At 50.7% G+C, this 20,329-nt stretch overlaps 1 protein-coding gene across 1 annotated transcript in view; it reads right to left on the reverse strand.

Annotated features, from left to right (window-relative positions):
• mrps27 (mitochondrial ribosomal protein S27) overlaps positions 1 to 20,329 on the reverse strand; it is a 130,426-nt gene that overhangs the window by 55,702 nt on the left and 54,395 nt on the right. The window contains exon 5 of the mRNA XM_038805421.1: positions 4,077 to 4,191. Coding sequence (XP_038661349.1) covers positions 4,077 to 4,191 — 115 coding nt within the window. The remainder of the gene's footprint in view (positions 1 to 4,076; positions 4,192 to 20,329) is intronic.

Raw genomic sequence — 20,329 nt, forward strand, 5'->3', positions numbered from 1 at the left:
ATATTCCAGGTTCTTGCTGAGAATTCTCCTCTATTTTGAATTATGGTGATTGGGGTGAATTTTTGTCAGGATGCAGAGGCACATTGGGGTGCATGAATGGTCTCACTGCTTTCCTTTGGAGGAGTTTCAATTTTCCTCAGCATTTCCGACCCAGCACCATTTTCCTCTGCCCTTTTTGCGGAATGGAAATTTCTAGTCTGAAAAATGCACACCCGCTGCCGCGGAGGTAGGTTCCCCATTTCAAATGAGGCAGAAAATCGTTCTTCCTCCCGCGCAACATTTTTGTCTGATTATGCAGGATTTTGGGAGCCCATTTAAAGCACACCCAGGTTCAAAGGTTTGTGGGGAAAATGCAAAGTTTGTTGATGAGTCGGGCACATTCTGAAAGGTAAAGTGCAAAATGTTCTGACACCTTCGAATGGGCTGGGAATGTGAGGAGGCATGGGGGTGGGTGGGGTAGTGAGGTGGGCCTTGAAACAATGTTGAGAACTGGGTTGGAAAACCAAGTTGGGCATTCTAAACAGCCTGCCTCTGCACCCACACTCCACCATGGCTCGCAAAGTGCTCTATGAACCCAATGAATATGCAAAGAGAAAAATCCCTCGTAAAGTCACACATGGTTCATTTTGCAAGCTGGAAAAGTACGCAAGTCGGGTTTACCTGATTCCAGGCGAAAATCCAGTGCCAAAAATTATTTTAGCTTGGTAAACATTTGAAAGACTGCATGCCAATTTTTCAGTGCAAAAACAGTTGGCTGCAGGAATCTACCACAGCGACCGCACTACAGCACGCAGGGTAATTCACTGACGTTATTGCATAGCACAGTGCATGGTAATTTGGAAAAAAGGATTAAAACTGACACTGCAAAACATCTGTTTCAGATATCAGCATAATAGTTCGTCACCATGACAAAGTTAGATCATATTTTAATTCCCTAAATGAAAATATTGGTGACAAGAAAGCATGCAAACTGTATATCCTGGTCTAAAATAAAATCTATTGGAAGATAAATTGCTTGTTTTGGTATAAATGCAAATATTGGCTCAGCACTGAAAAGAAGTAAATTAGAACACATTTTCTGTTATTGAAGACACAGGGGTGGATCTTGGAGAAAAATAATGGTGTGTTAATGTGCAATTTGGCCAGCAGGTTCAGGGGATTGAGAGATATGTTGTAAATTGCAGATCCCTAAATCTTGCTGGGTGATTTACACTGTATTTGTTTCTACCCTTGAGTGCAGTATTCACTCCATTCTGATATTCCACATGCTGGCTGTGGGAACACAGCTCATTATTCCCTCATCAGACAAAGTGGCAATCTCATCGCAAAAATGAATATCCCGACTATGATTCCCTTCAGAATGATAGGGGGAAACCTGTCGGAAAACATTAGGATCTATTTATTTCTGAAAGGATAGCTTTTTGGTGCTCTGCTGCTGCCAAACAGTGAATACCCTTAACATGTTTAGAATTCCTATCCCCTACCTGCATAAGCATGGAAAATCTTTCTAGTCATATGCCTGCGACTGTAACATTTACAGCTGTTACAAAAAAGCAGCAAGTATTTAGATGTAGTCAAGTGTGAAAAGAAAACTCCTGCAATTGAAAGGGATCAATTTTTCTCTGTGCAGTTACAAAAGTGTGCTAATAGCAGTCTTTATTATTGGTCGGACTAAGTCCTGATTCCGTAATTATTTGCATGACTCAAAATGAGGTGGTGCTGCCTATGTGAATGATAATGCAGATCAGGAGTGCATGCTACATGATCAGGGGCGCGATTCTCCGACCCAACGCCGGGTGGGAGAATCACGGGAGGGCCGGGCGAATCACGCCACGCTGCCCTGGCACCCCCACGTGATTCCCCCACCCCCAAAATGGCGTGTTGCGTTTTGCGACAGGCCGCTCAGAGAATCGCCGCTCGCCGTTTCCAACGGCGACTGGCGATTCTCCGGCCCGGATGGGCTGAGTGGCCTGCCGAACCCTACCGGTTCACGCCGGCGCCAACCACACCTGGTCGCTGCCGGCGTGAACATTGCGCGACTGCTGCGCGTGGGGCCTGTGGGGGGCGGAGGGAGGATCGAGCACCAGGGGCATGCTCAGGAGGAGTCTGGCCCGCGATCGGTGCCCACCGATCGTCGGGCCGGCGTCTCTGAAAGACCCACTCTTTTCCCTCCGCCGCCCCGCAAGATCAAGCCGCCATGTCTTGCGGGGCAGTGGAGGGGAAGTCGGCAACCGCGCATGCACGGGTTGGCGCTGGCCAACCTGCGCATGCGCGGGTGACGTCATTTAGGCGGCGCCGGCCGCGTCATTCAGGCCGCGCCGCTTTGACGCAAGCGTCAAGGCCCGCCGCCCGAGATTGACGCGCCACCGCTTCTAGCCTCCTGGGGGGGGGGAGAATAGGGGGCGAGGAGCGGCCTCCGACGCCGGAGTGAAACACTCCGGGTTTCACTCCGGCATCGGCACTTTGTCTCCCTTTGGGAGAATCGCGCCCGAGATTTTAGCTTTCAGTGGGAATTTTTGGTGTTTTACCTGTCCTATCAGGATTTTTCTAATGTATGACATCTTGGGAATATATCAGAGAATACATCACAGAAAGGACGATGTATAAAATTAAGTTCAAATGAATTACTTCGGGGAAATATGATATATTTCTCTTTCGAGGCTATATCTTAAAATGAATCAGGTCAAATATGTACAAATAAATAATTTTGACAAATCTTTAATTCTAATGCCAGAAATACTGAAACAGATTTAATGGCCTCTTCGTGCCCAACTTGGTGACGAGATGAGGATTCTAAATCTCGCGAGAGGTGCCTCGCGAGATTTGCAACGGTTGAAACGCCTCGTGAGATCTAATGAGATCTTGCAAGATATTGCGATCTGGATCTCACTCTCCCTGGGAAAGATCCAGATTAGCATATTTAAATGAGCATATATGTCTGCGCTGGATTCTCCTGAGGCCTGGGAACTAACAGCATTGCATCGGAGACCTCGCGATGGTTCCGTTTAGTGAGTCCACACAAATGTGGATGGGGGGGGTCTCCCAGGCCATTGGAGGTCCCCGGGTGGTCAGGCTCTTGGCTGGATGATTACCCTGGTATTGCTGCTGGCAACCAGGCACCTTGGCAGTGCCAGGGTGCCAGGTTGTCCGTGCCCGGGATCAGGCCCGGGAGTGCCCTGCTCTTTTTTTAAAATTTAGAGTACCCAATCATTTTTTTTCCAATTAAAGGGCAATTTAGCGTGGCCACTCCACCTAGCCTGCACATCTTTGGGTTGTGGGAGTGAAACCCACGCAAACACGGGGAGAATGTGCAAACTCCACACGGACAGTGACTCAGAATTGAACCTGGGACCTCGGTGCCGTGAGGCAACAGGGCTAACCCACTGCGCCACCGTACAGCCCTGAGTGCCCTGCTCTGAAGAGGTGGGTGAGGGGGGACTTGAGGACACCCTGAGAGATAGGTTGGGGCAGTGGGGGCGTCCGGAGGCCGCACTAGGGATGCTGAGGGGGGTGGAATAATCGCGGCGACATTTAAAAATGACGCCCTGATCTCTTCCTGCTGAGCTCACCAGTGCGGGAAACGAGGTTAAATATGGCCTCGGCAGGGCATTCCCCCCCCAGAGGGCAAGAAAAACAGTAGAGTCCCGTTAGATAGCAGAATTGTTCTCGACACTGCAGGTGCCGAGTAACGCCTCACTATACTCGCCCAAAACGGGATTCTGGTTTTATTTCTCGTTATCTCACGCAAATAATCTTTACCCATTTTAATTAATTTTCATACTGTGATGTATTGTTCATTTATACTTTCTTAAAAAGCTGTCTGTTGCAATTACATAGTTGATTTATTTTTTTTATTTAAAAAAAATATAAATCTAGAGTACCCAATTCATTTTGTCCAATTAAGGGGCAATTTAGAGTGGCCAATCCAACGACCCTACACACCTTTGGGTTGTGGGGACGCAACCCACGCAAACACGGGGAGAATGTGCAACCTTCACATGGATAGTGATCCAGAGCCGGGATTGAACCTGGGACCTCGGCGCCGTGAGGCAAATTACATAGTTTATTAATTGTACCTGGTTTTTCACAGTATGCAAGGCCTTATCCCGTGCATCATACTTCAAACACTGTCGAATCCAGCTGTGGATAGTCCAATCTCTTAAATACCAGCAATTTGGACTATGTCGAAACCTAAAATTTAAAAATACATGAAGAGAAAATAAGTTTCAACGCCAAGGCCCTTTAATATTTTCATAAAATCAATTAAATTAATGCTTCTGACAGATGTTCAATAGAATCATTGAATCTCTGCGAAGGAGGCCATTTGGTCCATCGATTCTGTACCGACCCTCTGAAAGAGCACCCTACACAGACCACTCCCCTGCCCTTTCTCCGCATTCCCACTTTTGGACAATTTAGCATGGCCAATCTACCTAAGCTGCACATCTTTGGACTGTGGGAGAAAACCAGAGCACCCGGAGGAAACCCACACAGACAAGGGAAGGATGTGCAAACACCACACGGACAGTCACCCGAAGTCAGAATTGAACCCAGGACCCTGGTGCTGTGAGGTAGCAGTGCTAACTACTGTGCCACCTTGCCGCCCCAAGTAAGGGATAAAAGCGTCTGACACACTTGTGAATTAGATGTGGCTGATTGACTTCAAAACAGCAAAGCATTGAAAACAGATGGACAGATGTCAGGAATGTTTCGATGATGGGGTTTCCTGCCTTGTCACCAAAAGCGTCAGGAGCTTTGGCTGTCTTGCAACTATTAATGCTCCATGGAGCAATAAATGGTTGGAGGTGGGACTTCCCCGTCCCTCAGTCGCTAGTATTATGATCCCGAACCAGACCCCAACAGTAGTTAGGATACTGGACAGAAACCTCAATATTTAATTTTAATTTTGTGAGACTGTGAGGAAAGGATACCTCGCTGCAGGAGTGATTTCATGCAAAAATAGGAATATGGTATATTAAAATAAATGTTATTACTAATATGGTATTAAAATATCTTTAACATCACACCATAGCTTACAATTACCCCTTAAATAATGCTGATCACCATAGTGACACAACAGCCCTTATATGCTATCTTTATTCCCACTCAAGCAACAAACCTATCTCAGCTGTTTTTAATCCACTTGTAAATACAGTTAGCAGACCCAGGTATACTTGCTTAACAGATATTCTTTGAGACTGAACCATGTCTTCAGAAACTGTCTTCATGGTTTGACTTTCAGGAAAAACTGAACAAGCTCTGCTTGAATCTCTAGCTCCTCCCATTAGTTACATTATCTTACCAAGCTGAAACACAATCTATTAGCCTTATTGCGCTAGACTCGGGATGTGACAAGGCTGGTAAATCTCGTGAGAAGAGATCTTTAAAAACACTTCTACAGCGCAGTAAGAAGTCTTACAACACCAGGTTAAATCCAACAGGTTTGTTTCGAATCACTAGCGTTTGGAGCACAGCTCCTTCATCAGGTGATTCGAAACAAACCTGTTGGACTTTAACCTGGTGTTGTAAGACTTCTTACTATGCTCACCCCAGTCCAACACCGGCATCTCCACATCACTTCTACAGCAGTCAGACACACATTAACCCAGGCTTTTAAGCCATATAAAATACATCAAAAATTCCTACATTCATCACACGAGTTCAAGTGCCAGGACAAAGTTAAATATGGCGGTGGGGGCTTGTGGCAAGAGGGGAGGCCCCTGGAGAGTGATGGGGGTGGGCGTAATGTTGGAAAGGCAAGGGTAAGGGAGTGTCTGATTGGGGGGGGGGGGGGGGGTGCTTGGTAGTGCGGTGCAATGCTTGGGAGGGGTGCCCTGATTTTAGGGATGGAGGCCAGTGTTGGAGGGGCCAATGAGGAAGGTGCCCCTCCCCCTGCTTTCCTTTCCTGCCTGAGACCCGAGCAGGCTAACCTGCCCGCTGTTCTCTCTGCTGAGCTCCTTCTGCTGGTTTAAAAATTGTGACGGGGTGGGAGGTGCCCCTCAATTAGGGGCGTGGGTGGGGGTGCCACCTAGGCCTTGACCAGTCCCAGTAAAATTTCTTACAGGTTGGGGGCAGGGGTCTGGGGTGGGAAGGCCACCAGAGGAATCTTACTTCCCCACAAACCTACAGCTGGGGTCGCCTAAAATTCTGCCCATTGTCTTTTTCAGATGCTGACTGATTCTCATCTTCCAGCAATTTCTTAAATCAGAGGATAATTTACAACAGAGAGCAGCTGAGTCGGAGCCTAGTGCATCATTTGAAGAAAAAATGGATAAGTATTTGATAAGAGGAAATAATGAGGCAATGGAGAGTAGATAGAGTTCATTTTGAATTGCTTAGCAAGAACTAGCAAAGCCATTGAATCTGTAACACCTGTGACTCCACAAGGAAAGGACAAGTAAGTAAGCAATGTACATCATAACGTGTGAATGTTAAATAACTGCATATGCAAATCTGCTTGCTGATACCCGGGCTGTACAAATCACTCAATGTAAAACAACCACATTTTACAACAACCATGTGAGTGCAAACATGAGAACAGTACAGCAAATCTGCAGCTGAGGGAATTTCTGAGAGGGTGCAATCGATCTCCCACCATAACATCTCCCCCTCCCCCTTGAAGAAATTATATTTAAGAAAGGCTTTTTACTTTGGGGGATGGGTGGAGGAATGTGGGGGTGGAATGCGGGGGTGGTTCTGCCAACCTTCTACCCATGTTAGGGCACGAGTGCGGGAGGGCCTTGCGGAAAGTTTGCCACTCGCATTTAAATGTCAGATACAAAATATTCCCCAAAATTGAAGCAACTAACGCTTCATGCATCGGAGTCTGAAACAAGTTACTCACGGTGCCGTTGAGACAAGACAGATCAAGTTAATTTTATAACACATATTTATTTAAAAATAAACAAATACAAAAGGCATGACTTCAAATCGAAGTGCTTGTGGAGCATAAATGCAGCACAAAGTATTGCCTTAGTTTAATTTGCACACATTAGCTTCTAATTTAGACTGTATAATTAGTAAAATATTTTCGACAGTAATTGTTTAGGGGCAAACATAAAGATTATGCCCGTTGAGTTGATTGAAGGAAGAACATGAGACACACAAATAAATTATCCCTAAAATGTTGATATAACTGTACCCTGCCACTGGTATTGCAAAATACATTTTCAAAAATTGACAAATTTCGATCTCATATACAAAATGGGCCTTAATTTGTGCAGCAGTTTATACAGGCCCGGAATATAATAACATATACAAGAGCAAAATGTAAATATTAGGATGGTTGAAAAAAAGCAAAGCATTTCCAAATGGCTTAACTCCTAGGACAGGTGTTAATTATCTTATTAACCTTTCCATACAGTTGTGAAAGCAGATCACTGAACATAAGATAATTGTTTAAGCTCTTGCTCAAATAATGCCAAGTTTTGGATGTGAAAATTAGAATTTGTCACCTCTTAAAGACATACTTTATAATAGTAGTGACAGTGTAATGGTAGATTAATGTAGACAATACTCACGATTCATCACATTACATAGGGGCTGTTTAGCACAGGGCTAAATCACTGGCTTTGAAAGCAGACCAAAGCAGGCCAGCAGCACGGTTCAATTCCTGTAACAGCCTCCCCGAACAGGCGCCGGAATGTGGCAACTAGGGGCTTTTCACAGTAACTTCATTTGAAGCCTACTTGTGACAATAAGTGATTTTCATTTAATTTCATTTAATCAACTCAGCAGACAAGGAGCGGGATTCTCCCCTACCCGGCGGGGCGGGGGGGTCCCGGCATAGCGGAGTGGCGCCAACCACTCCGGCATCGGGTCTCCCCAAAGGTACGGAATTCTCTGCACCTTTGGGGGCCAAGCCCATTGAGGGGCTAGGCCCGCGGCGGAGCGGTTGGCACCACGCCGACTGGCGCCAAATCCGGCACCAGCGGCCTTTGACGCCCGCCGCCGGGGCAGGCCGAAAGGCCTTCGCCAGTTCGTGCATGCTGCCGCTGACGTCACCACCGGCGCATGCGCGCTGGGGGATTCTCTTCCGCTTCTGCCATGGTGTAGGCCGTGGCGGTGGCGGAAGAGAAAGAGTGCCCCCATGGCACTCGGTGGGCCCTGATCGCAGGCCTGGCCACCATGGGGGCACCCGGGGTCCGGTCGCCCAGCTCCCCCCCAGGACCCCGGGGGCCCGCTCGCGCCGCCGATCCCGCCGCCACCAGAGGTGGTTCAAACCACGGCGGCGGGAGAGGCCTCCCAGCGGCGGGACTTCGGCCCATCGCGGGCCGGAGAATCATCGCAGGGGGCTTGCCGCTCGGCGTGGCGCGATTCCCGCCCCCGCCAATTCCCGGGTGGCGGAGAATTTCTGCCCCGGCGGGGGCGGGATTTTCGGCGGCCCCGGGCGATTCTCCAACCCTGCGTGGGGTCGGAGAATTTCGCCCATGATCTTTATTCTGAGCATTCAATCTTCCAGTGGCTTTTAAAGGCAACAGACTTCCCCTCACTGATCATCATTGATATTTATTATTATCACAAGTAGGCTTACGTTAACTATGCAATGAAGTTACCTTGAAAAGCTGAGGGAGAATTCAGAATCTCCAATTCACTAAACAGCACATCTTTCAGGACTTGTGGGAGGAAACCGGAGCACCTGGAGGAAACCCACGCAGACACAGGGAAAACATGCAGACTCCATATAGACAGTAACCCAAGCCGGGAATCAAACCGCGGACCCTGGCACTGTGAAACAACGGTGCTAACCACTGTGCTGCCCTTCTCATGTACAGGAATTACATTGACTTCCGGTTGCGGCTATGCGGAGCTAAGCCGCACGTTCGGCAGCTCCCGCAAGGAACGGACTTTTGGGCTCTTTTAGACCCAGTGGTCTATGGTCTTGACCAGGAGTGGGGCCAGCAAAATAATGGTGGCAGCGCCTAAGAAAAAGCGGGGGAAGAGAATCAAGATGGCGGCCGGCGGAGGCCTTGAGGAATGGAGGCAGTGGGCGCAGGTGCAGCAGGAGACTCTCCAGCGATGTTTTCGGGAGCTAAAAGTGGAGCTGCTGGACTCGCTGAAGGCGAATGCGGACAAGCTGCTGGCGACGCAGACAGCCCAGGGGGTGGAGATCCGGGAGTTCCGACAACAAGCCTCCGAAAGAGAGGATGAGGCCGCGGCCCTCGCGGGGAAGGTGGAGATGCACAAAGCGCTCCATAAGAAGTGGCAGGAGCAGTTCAAGGAGATGGAGAACCGGTCGAGGTGGAAAAATTTGCGGATCCTGGGCCTCACGGAAGGGCTGGAGGAGTCAGAGCTGGGGGCCTATTTGTTCGTTTTGTTGAACTCGCTGATGGGAGCTGGGTCCTTCCAGGGGCCCCTGAAGCTGGAGCGGGCCCACAGAATACTGGCCAGGAGGCCCAAGCCGAATGAACCGCCACGGGCGGTGCTGGTGCGATTCCACCGGTTCGCTGACCGAGAGTGCGTGCTTAGGTGGGCCAAGAAGGAGCGGAGCAGCAAGTGGGAGAACACGATAGTGCGGATCTACCAGGACTGGAGTGCGGAGGTGGCTAAGCGGAGGGCCGGGTACAACCGGACGAAAGCGGTGCTCCACAGAAAGAGTGTGAAGTTTGGCATGTTACAGCCGGCGCGTCTGTGGGTCACTTTCAAGGACCGGCACTTTTATTTGAGTCCCCGGAGGAGGCATGGGCCTTTGTGCAGGCCGGGAAGTTGGACTCTGACTGAGGGTCGGGGGTTTGTAAATAACTGTGTTAACTTTTGGTGGGAAAGGTCTCTGTTTTATGCAGTTTTAAGCTGGTTGTGTGTTGGTTCTTGGGCGGGTGGGGTGCTGTCTTTTTTGCGTGGGCGGGTCGGGCAGAGGGAAAGCGCGGGCTTTTCTTCTGTTTCCCGCGCTGAGGGTGGATGGGGGCAGGGTCGGAGCTGAGAAGCGCGGGCTATTTTCCTGCATGAGAGCGGGAGGGGGAGGAGGAGGGTCTGCTGATGGGTCTGGGGGAGGAGAAGTAGTCCCATGTTGGGGGGGGGGTCAGAGGTGTGGCGGGAGCTGCCGGGATCAGCAGAAGTTAGCTGGCTCACGGGAGTGCTACGGAGGGAGTAGCGTGGCTGGGAGGGGTCCTAGCCTTGGGCGGGGGGGGGGGGGGGGGGGGGGGGGGGGGGGGGGTACCGGGTTGCTGCTGAAATGGCCAGGAAGGAGCTGGGGTTTGCAAGGGGGGCCGGGGTGGGAGTTTGCCACCGTGGGGAACGGGCCGAGCGGGGGGAGGTGGCCTGTGGTGGGCAGGGGACGGGTTATGGCTAGTCGGCAGGGGAGGGGGGCAGGGAGCCCTCTGATCCGTCTGATAACTTGGAATGTGAGGGGGGCTGAATGGGCCGGTCAAACGGGCCCGGTTGTTTACGCACCTGAAGGGGCTGAAGGCGGACGTGGCCATGCTCCAGGAGACGCACCTGAAGGTGGCGGACCAGGTTAGACCGAGGAAGGGCTGGGTAGGCCAGGTGTTTCATTCGGGGCTGGATGCAAAGAATCGGGGGGTGGCGATTCTGGTGGGAAAAAGGGTGTCGTTTGAGGCGTCAAGGGTGGTGGCTGACAGTGGAGGGAGGTATGTGATGGTGAGCGGCAAGTTGCAAGGGGAGCGGGTGGTGCTGGTGAATGTCTATGCCCGAAATTGGGACAATGCGGGTTTTATGCGGCGCATGTTGGGCCGCATTCCGGATCTAGAGACGGGGGGCCTGATACTGAGGGGGGGGGGACTTTAACACGGTGCTGGATCCCCCATTGGATCGATGCATGCCCAGGACGGGCAGGAGGCCCGCGGCGGCTAAGGTGTTGAGGGGGTTTATGGACCAGATGGGAGGGGTGGATCCTTGGAGGTTCGCGAGGCCGAGGGCCATGAAGTATTCATTTTTCTCCCACGTGCAGAAAGCCTTTTCCCGGATCAATTTTTTTGTTCTGAGCAGGGGGCTGATTTCGAGGGTGGAGGATGCCGAGTATTCGGCCATAGTCATTTTGGACCATGCCCCGCACTGGGTAGACCTTGAGCTGGGGAGGGGAGGGGCCACCGCCCGCTCTGGCGCCTGGAGGTGGGACTGCTGGCGGATGAGAAGGTGGGCGGGCGGGTTCGGGGGTGTATCAAGAGATACTTAGAGGCCAATGATAATGGGGAGGTCCGGATGGGGACAGTTTGGGAGGCATTGAAGGCGGTGATTAGAGGGGAGTTGATTTCCATCCGAGCCCATCGGGAGAGGGAAGAGCAAAGAGAGAGGGAGAGGTTGGTGGGGGAGATGGTGAGGGGGGACAGGAGATACGCGGAGGCTCTGCAGGAGGGACTGTTGAGGGAACGACGTAACCTTCAGGCCAGGTTCGACTTGCTGACCACCGGAAAGGCGGAAGCTCAGTGGAGGAAGGCACAGGGAGCGGTGTACGAATATGGGGAGAAGGCAAGTAGGATGCTGGCGCATCAGCTACGTAAGCGAGACGCGGCCAGGGAGATTCGTGGAGTGACGGATAGGGGAGGCAATGTGGTGCGAAGGGGGGTGGACATTGATGGGGTCTTCAGGGACTTTTATGGGGAATTGTACTGGTCCGAGCCCTCGGTGGGCGGGGGGGGGTTTGGATAGGCTGAGATTTCCGACGGTGGAGGAGGGACAGGTGGGGGGGCTGGCTGGGGGCGCCGATTGAGCTGGAGGAGCTGGTCAAAGGGATAGGCAGCATGCAGTCGGGGAAGACGCCGGAGCCGGATGGGTTTCCGGTCGAATTTTACAAAATGTATGCAGACCTGTTGGTTAGGACCTTTAACGAGGTAAGGGGGGGGGGGGGGGGGGGGGGCTTTGCCCCCGACTATGTCACGGGCGCTGATTTTGTTGATCCTTAAACGGGAAAAGGACCCCCTGCAGTGTGGATCATATGGGCCGATCTCGTTGTTCAATGTGGATGCCAAGCTGTTGGCGAAGATCTTGGCTACAAGGATAGAGGACTGTGTGCCGGAGGTCATTCATGAGGACCAGACAGGGTTCGTGAAGGGAAGGCAGCTGAACACCAATATACGTAGGCTTCTGAATGTTATACTGATGCCGGCGGTAGAAGGGGAGGCGGAAATACTGGTAGCAATAGACGCAGAGAAGGCCTTTGATAGGGTTGAGTGGGGGTACTTGTGGGAGGTGCTGGAAAGGTTTGGGTTCGGGGAGGGGTTTGTCAGTTGGGTGAGGCTGTTGTATGAGGCCCCGATGGCGAGTGTAGCCACGAATAGGAGGAGATCGGAGTACTTTTGGTTGTACCGGGGGACGAGGCAGGGGTGTCCCCTGCCCCTTTGCTCTTTGCGTTGGCAATTGAGCCCCTGGCCATGGCGTTGAGGGAGTCGAGGAATTGAAGGGGTCTGGTGCGGGGTGGGGAGGAGCACCGAGTGTCATTATAAGCAGATGACTTGTTGCTTTATGTGGCGGACCCAGTGGGGGGAATGTCGGAGGTGATGCAGATCCTTAGGGAATTTGGGGGCTTTTCTGGGTACAAGCTCAACCTGGGTAAGAGTGAGCTGTTCGTCGTGCACCCGGGGGATCAAGAGGAGGGGATTGGTAGGCTCCCGCTGAAAAGGGCGGGGAGGAGCTTTCGGTACCTGGGAGTCCAGGTGGCTAGGAGCTGGGGGGCCCTTCACAAGCTTAACCTCACTAGGCTGGTGGAGCAAATGGAGGAGGAGTTTAAAAGATGGGACATGTTGCCGCTGTCGCTGGCGGGCAGGGTGCAGTCCGTCAAGATGACGGTGCTCCCAAGGTTTTTGTTCCTGTTCCAGTGCCTCCCCATCCTTATCCCGAAGGCCTTTTTTCGGAGGGTTAACAGGAGTATTACGGGATTTGTATGGGCGCATGGGACTCCGAGGGTGAGAAGGGTGTTTTTGGAGCGGGGCAGGAATGGGGGGGGGGGTCGCTGGCGCTGCCCAACCTCTGTGGGTACTATTGGGCTGCCAACGCAGCGATGGTGCGTAAGTGGGTAATGGACGGGGCAGGGGCAGCATGGAAGATGGAGATGGCGTCCTGCGTGGACACGAGCCTGGAGGCGCTGGTAACGGCGCCGTTGCCGCTTCCTCCAACGAGGTATACCACGAGCCCGGTGGTGGCGGCTACCCTCAAAATCTGGGGGCAATGAAGACGGCATAGGGGGGAGGTGGGGGGCTCAATGGAGTCCCCGATACGGGGGAACCACCGGTTTGTTCCAGGGAGCATCGATGGCGGGTTTCTGGGCTGTCACAGGGTAGGTATTAGGAGGTTGAGGGACCTGTTTGTAGATGGGAGGTTTGCGAGCCTGGGTGAGTTAGAGGGGAAGTTTGGGCTTCCCCCGGGGAACATGTTTAGGTACATGCAGTTTAGGGCGTTTGCCAGACGGCAGGTGGAGGGGTTCCCTCTGCTGCCCCCACGTGGGGTACGGGACAGGGTGCTTTCGGGGGTGTGGGTTGGAGGGGAGAGGATTTCGGACATGTACCACGTCATGCAGGAGGTGGATGAGGCCTCGGTGGAGGAGCTGAAGGGTAAAGGGAGGAGGAGCTGGGTGTGGAGATTGAAGAGGGGACGTGGGCGGATGCCCTGGAAAGAGTGAATTCCTCCTCTTCCTGTGCGAGGCTTAGCCTCATACAGTTCAAGGTGCTGCACAGGGCCCACATGACCGGGACGAGGATAAGTAGGTTTTTCGGGGGCGAGGACAGGTGTGCTAGGTGCTCGGGGAGCCCAGCGAACCACGCCCATATGTTCTGGGCATGCCCAGCACTGGGGGAGTTTTGGAAGGGGGTAGCAAGGACGGTGTCGAGGGTGGTAGGATCCAGGGTCAAGCCAGGCTGGGGGCTCGCAATTTTTGGGGTTGCAGTGGAGCCGGGAGTGCAGGAGGCGAAAGAGGCCGGTGTTCTGGCCTTTGCGTCCCTAGTAGCCCGGCGGAGGATCATGCTTCAGTGGAAGGATGCGAGGCCCACAAGCGTGGAGGCCTGGATCAATTATATGGCGGGGTTCATCAAATTGGAGAAGGTGAAATTTGCCCTGAGGGTATCAGTACAGGGGTTCTTTAGGCGGTGGCAGCCTTTCCTGGACTTCCTGGCAGAACGGTAGGGAAATAGGCCGGCAGCAGCAGCAACCGGGGGGGGGTTTGTTCCGGGGGAAGGGAGAAATGTGTATATGTGATTATTGATAGGGACAGCACGGTAGCACAAGTGGATAGCACTGTGGATTCACAGCACCAGGGCCCCAGGTTCGATTCCCGGCTTGGGTCACTGTCTGTGCGGAGTCTGCAAGTTCTCCCCGTGTCTGCGTGGGTTTCCTCCGGGTGCTCCGGTTTCCTCCCACAGTCCAAAGATGTGCAGGTTAGGTGGATTGGCCATGATAAATTGCCCTTAGTGTCCAAAATTGCCCTTAGTGTTGGGTGGGGTTACTGGGTTATGAGGATAGGGTGGAGGTGTTGACCTTGGGTAGGGTGCTCTTTCCAAGAGCCGGTGCAGACTCAATGGGCCGAATGGCCTCCTTCTGCACTGTAAATTCTATGAATGTGGACTATTGAATGCTTTGCCACAGGGTGTTGTTGAAACAGAAATCATTGGGATTTTTTAAACCGAGAAAACTGGAAGACCATTTGAAGCAGAGGAAGATTTGGCTACATAATTAGTATAGAGCAGGGAACTTGGCTTTGGATTGCTCTAGAATTGCTCTGGGATATTTGCCTTTATTATCTGAAGCACAGAATATAAGAGCAGGGAGATTATGATAGAGCTGTGCAAAATGCACGTCAGGCCATTGCTGGAGTACTCTGCAGTTCTGGTCGCCCCACTATAGGAAGGATGTGATTGCACAGACATGCCAGTACTGCTGCGGTTGGGAACCTCACCATGCACTAGGGACAGCACGGTAGCACAAGTGGATAGCACTGTGGATTCACAGCACCCAGGGTCCCAGGTTCGATTCCCGGCTTGGGTGACTGTGTGGAGTCTGCACGTTCTCCCCGTGTCTGCGTGGGTTTCCTCCGAGTGCTCCGGTTTCCTCCCACAGTCCAAAGACGTGCAGGTTAGGTGGATTGGCCATGCTAAATTGCCCTTAGTGTCCAAAAAGGTTAGGAGGGGTTTTTGGGTAAGGGGGATAAGGTGGAAGTGAGGGCTTAAGTGGGTCGGGGCAGACTCAATGGGCCGAATGGCCCCCTTCTGCACTGTATGTTCTATGTTCTATTACTGCTGAGGTTGGAAACCTCACCATGCACTACTGCTGAGATTGGAAACCTCACCATGCACTACTGCTGAGATTGGAAACCTCACCCTGGGGACTTAGTGACTACTGTGGACCTCTGTGTCTGCCTGAAGTGCTGGTGCCCTGGTCAGTTGTCAGACAGCCCCCTCCAGCTAGTTAAACTGGCCCCCAACATCTACGGGTATCTAGAAGAACTCCATCAAGCTCCGTCTGTTAACAGACCTTAATTGGTTCTGTACGCTCAACCTCCATACCCAGAATAAGATTCCAAAATTCATCAATGATATCAAACTTGGAACAAAAACAGAAATTGCTGGACAATCTTAGCAGGTCTGACAATAATAATAATAATTGTTATTATTGTCACAAGTAGATTAACATTAATCTATTGCAATGAAGTTACTGTGAAAATCCTCTAGCCACCACATTCCGGCGCCTGTTCGGGTACACAGAGGGAACAGAGCTAACATTTTGAGTCTGGATGGCTCTTTGGAGTCGAAACATTAGCTCCATGCTCCCTGGGAATTTTCCGAACCATTTTCTGTTTTCTTTTCAGATTCCAGCATTCCCAGTAATTTGCTTTTATAGGTGTTGTGGCAGAGAGTGAGCATGAATACAACTGACTGCAGCAGGATATGGATAGGCAAGCAGAATGTGCAGACAACGAGTAAATGGAATTTAATGCGTGTAAGTTGATGCATTTGCCATAGTGTGCCATGAGGAAACTAGGGTTCATGTGCATGGATATTTCAGGATGTGGAGATGCCACCGTTGGACTGGGGTGAGCACAGTAAGAAGTCTTACAACACCAGGTTAAAGTCCAACAGGTTTGTTTCAAACACTAGCTTTCGGAGCACTGCGCCTTCCTCAGTCCTCAGGAAGGGGCAGTGCTCCGAAAGCTAGTGTTTGAAACAAACATGCTGGACTTTAACCTGGTGTTGTAAGACTTCTTACTATGGATATTTCAAGGCAGCGGGGCATATTGAGAGTGTAGTTGGCAAAGTAAATGGGATCTTGGGTTTCATAAATAGAGGCATTGGGCACGGAAGAAAGAACCATTGCTGAAAAGAAAGACATGTTGCTGAAGGTTTTTGTTAATGCCTGGTCTATCTCAAATTATCCTAGAAAGGCAAAGTATCTCAAAAACCTGAACAGGTTGAACTTTTCATTTCACTCTACTACTATGCAGTTGGTACGTGAGTGGTATTTTCCACTAATATGATGTTGCCATCAATCCAAAAGGGCATTGATTCTGCCTGCCATACAATGAAGCAATGATGTGTATGAATTTCAGTGCCGCTGCAACCAGGTATGTAGTTTGTATAGCCAAACAATTGGCTGTTCGAATCAAACAGTATATTCCTTCAGTTGTTCACAGTTAGCAGAGTACAGGCTGTACTCAACCTGCCCCCACTTGCAAAACCCAAAACAAAACATCTGCCATTAGATATGATTCCAGAATTAGACAACGTTTATTGAAGAATTCTGAGTGTGCTAATAGCTACACTCACAACCAATTTAAGATGATTAGTAAAACTCATAATGTGGCTGTTATGCTTGCTAGAGGTGACATACATTCATACACAGGGACCCCTTCACTGCAAAGCAAAATATTTATCTTCAAGTCTTTCTTTGAATTAGCCGGGACCTTGGGGAGCCAATAGTTCACTGTTTCTTTCTCCATAACAATGCCTTGATCAATGCTAACTTGCCAACCAATCAACATCTCTTTCGCCTGCAGTATAAATTGTTGTGATCGGTTGTTTTTTCTCATGAGTGCAAACTGAAAAGCTTCAGCAACAAGTCTTCCTTTTCAGTAATATTCATGTTCTGTTCGATCAAGTAACTGTTTGTATACAAGAGCAAGGAAGTTATGTTGAGCCTTTATAAAATGCTGGTTTTGCCAAAACTAGAGCACACTTTCGGAAGGATGGGAAAGTCCTTGAAGGGATGCAGAGGAGATGGTTCCAGAGATTAAAGAAATTAGCTGGATGGTGAGGTTGGAGAATCTGGATTGTACTCAGAGGTTTGAACTGTCAAGAGTTAAAAAAAAAACCTACACAGCTGGAGTACATTGGTTGACAGGCCATCTGGTGTAGCTTGGAAAATGCTATTATCATTTGTTGTGGCAGTTTCAATAGAGTTCATTGTTGTCATTTCCCAAGGGCTGCTGTTAGAGCTGAGACTATTATGAATGCTTGAGTGAGTTTCAAATGCAAATCTCATCAGGAGAGACTGTGTTTGCGCTTTTGATTGACAGTTTTAAAAAATAAATTTAGAGTACTCAATTATTTTTTTCCAATTCAGTTGTTCAGCGGTAGCAGCGGGAGCAGTAACCAGGGGTCTGTCGGGAAGGTAAGTTTCCCGCTTTAAACACTTACCTTTCAGGAGAAGCGGTCTTTTTTTTTTAACTAACTTTTTTTTCCGGAGTTGTTTTTTTTGTTTCAGAGCAGCAGGAAACTGGAAGTCGGCCGTGGGGATTTCTGGGAAGGTGTGTAGTGCCTGTATATAAGTTGGGCGGTTGCTAAACCCGAGACACTACACTTGTAGTGTCCTCCACCCTTCCACCTCCTCTAACCGAAGGGACTGAGTGAATATCAGGTAAGCTCTTCCTTTCTTTTTCTTGTTTTATCTAGAGGGGATGGCAGGGAAGGCAGTGCAATGTTCCTCTTGCAGAATGTTTGAGGTGAGGGACGCCGTCAGTGTCCCTGCTGATTTCACCTGTGGGAAGTGCGCCTATCTCCAGCTCCTCAGAAACCTGGAGCTGGAGTTGGATGAACTTCGGATCATTTGGAAGGCAGAGGTGGTCATAGATAGAAGCTTCAGGCGTGTAGTTACTCCGAAGAATGAAGATGGATGGGTGATGGTGAGAGGGTCGGGGGGGAAGCAGTCAGTACAGGGATCCCCTGTGGTCGTTCCCCTTAGTAACAAGTATACCGCTTTGGATACTGGTGGTGGTGGTGTGTGTGTGTGGGGGGGGGGGGGACGGGGACGGGGGGGGGGACGGGGGGGGGACTTACCAGGGGTAAGCCCTGGGGTACAGGTCTCTGGCACAGAGTCTGTCCCTGTTGCTCAGAAGGGAAGGGGGGAAAGGAGTATGGCATTAGTCATTGGAGACTCCATAGTTGGGGGATAGATAGGAGATTCTGTGGGAACGAGAGAGACTCACGGTTGGTGTGTTGCCTCCCAGGTGCCAGGGTCTGTGATGTCTCGGATCGTGTTTTCGGGATCATTAAGGGGGAGGGGGAGAAGCCCCAAGTTGTGGTCCACATAGGCACCAACGACATAGGTAGGAAAAGGGATAGGGATGTAAGGCAGGAATTCAGGGAGCTAGGGTGGAAACTTAGAGCTAGAACAAAGACCCACGTGCTAGCGAGACGAGGAATAGGGAGAGAGAGCAGTTGAACACGTGGCCACAGGGATGGTGCAGGAGGGAGGGTTTCAGATACCTGGATAATTGGGGATCATTATGGGGTAGGTGGGACCTCTACAAACGGGAAGGTCTACAACTGGACCAGAGGGGTACCAATATCCTGGTTGGGGGGGATTTGCTAATGCTCTTCGGGAGGGTTTAAACTAATTCAGCAGGGGGTTGGGAACCTGAATTGTAGCTCCAGTATACAGGAGGATAAAAATAGTGAAGTCATGAGTAAGGTTTCAAGGTTGCAGGAGTGTACCGGCAGGTAGGAAGGTGGTTTAAAGTATGTCTACTTCAACGCCAGGAGCATCCGGAATAAGGTGGGTGAACTTGCAGCATGGATTGGTACCTGGGACTTCGATGTTCTGGCCATTTCGGAGACATGGCTAGAGCAGGGACAGGAATGGTTGTTGCAGGTTCTGGGGTTTATATATTTCAGTAAGCTCAGGGAAGGTGGTAAAAGAGGGGGAGGGGTAGCATTGTTAGTCAAGGACAGTATTACGGTGGCAGAAAGGACCTTTGATGAGGACACATCTACTGAGGTAGTATGTGCTGAGGTTAGAAACAGTAAAGGAGAGGTCACCCTTTTGGGAGTTTTCTATAGGCCTCCGAAAAGTTCCAGATCTCCAGCTCCTCAGAAACCGTGTTAGGGAACTGGGGCTGGAGTTGGATGAACTTCGGATCATTTGGGAGGCAGAGGTGGTCATAGATAGAAGCTTCAGGGATGTAGTTACTCTGAAGAATGAAGATAGATGGGTGATGGTGAGAGGGACTGGGAAGAAGCAGTCAGTACACGGATCCGCTGTGGGCCATGGGGTACAGGTCTCTGGCACAGAGGAAAGGATTGCAAAGATGATTCTGGATAGGAGTGAAAGTAACAGGGTAGTTGGAATGGGGGACTTTAACTTTCCAAATATTGACTGGAAACGCTATAGATGGAGTACTTTAGATGGGTCCGTTTGGAAGGAGGTGGTTTCTGTAAAGATGAGACGTGAAGGTTCAGTTAGGGCGCTCAAGAGTTACAAGTTAGCTCGGAAGGACCTAAAGAGAGAGCTAAGAAGAGCCAGGAGGGGACATGAGAAGTCTTTGGCAGGTAGGATCAAGGATAACCCTAAAGCTCTCTATAGGTATGTCAGGAATAAAAGAATGAAGAGGGTAAGAGTAGGGCCTCAAGGACAGTAGTGGGAAGTTGTGATAGGAGAGGCGCTAAATGAATATTTTTCGTCAGATCAGGAGGGGGGGATTGGCAGGCTTACACTGAAAAGGGCGGAGAGGAGCTTCAGGTACTTGGGGGTTCAGGTGGCCAGGAGTTGGGGGGCCTTGCATAAGCTTAACCTCACAAGGTTGGTGGAGCAAATGGAGGAGGAGTTTAAGAGGTGGGACATGCTGCCGCTATCTCTGGCGGGTAGGGTACAGTCAGTCAAAATGACAATGCTCCCGAGGTTTCTGTTCCTGTTCCAGTGCCTCTCCATCCTTACCCCGAAGGCCTTTTTCAGGCGGGTTAACAGGAGCATTACGGGGTTTGTGTGGGCGCACGGGACCCCAAGGGTGAGAAGGGTGTTTTGGAGCGGGGCAGGGATAGGGGGGGGCTGGTGCTGCCCAACCTCTGTGGGTACTACTGGGCTGCCAATGCAGCAATGGTGCGTAAATGGGTGATGGAGGGGGAAGGGGCAGCATGGAAGAGGATGGAGATGGCGTCCTGTGTGGGCACGAGCCTAG

This window comes from Scyliorhinus canicula, chromosome 8, assembly GCF_902713615.1.
Source record: "Scyliorhinus canicula chromosome 8, sScyCan1.1, whole genome shotgun sequence".
Classification (NCBI taxonomy): Eukaryota; Metazoa; Chordata; class Chondrichthyes; order Carcharhiniformes; family Scyliorhinidae; genus Scyliorhinus; species Scyliorhinus canicula.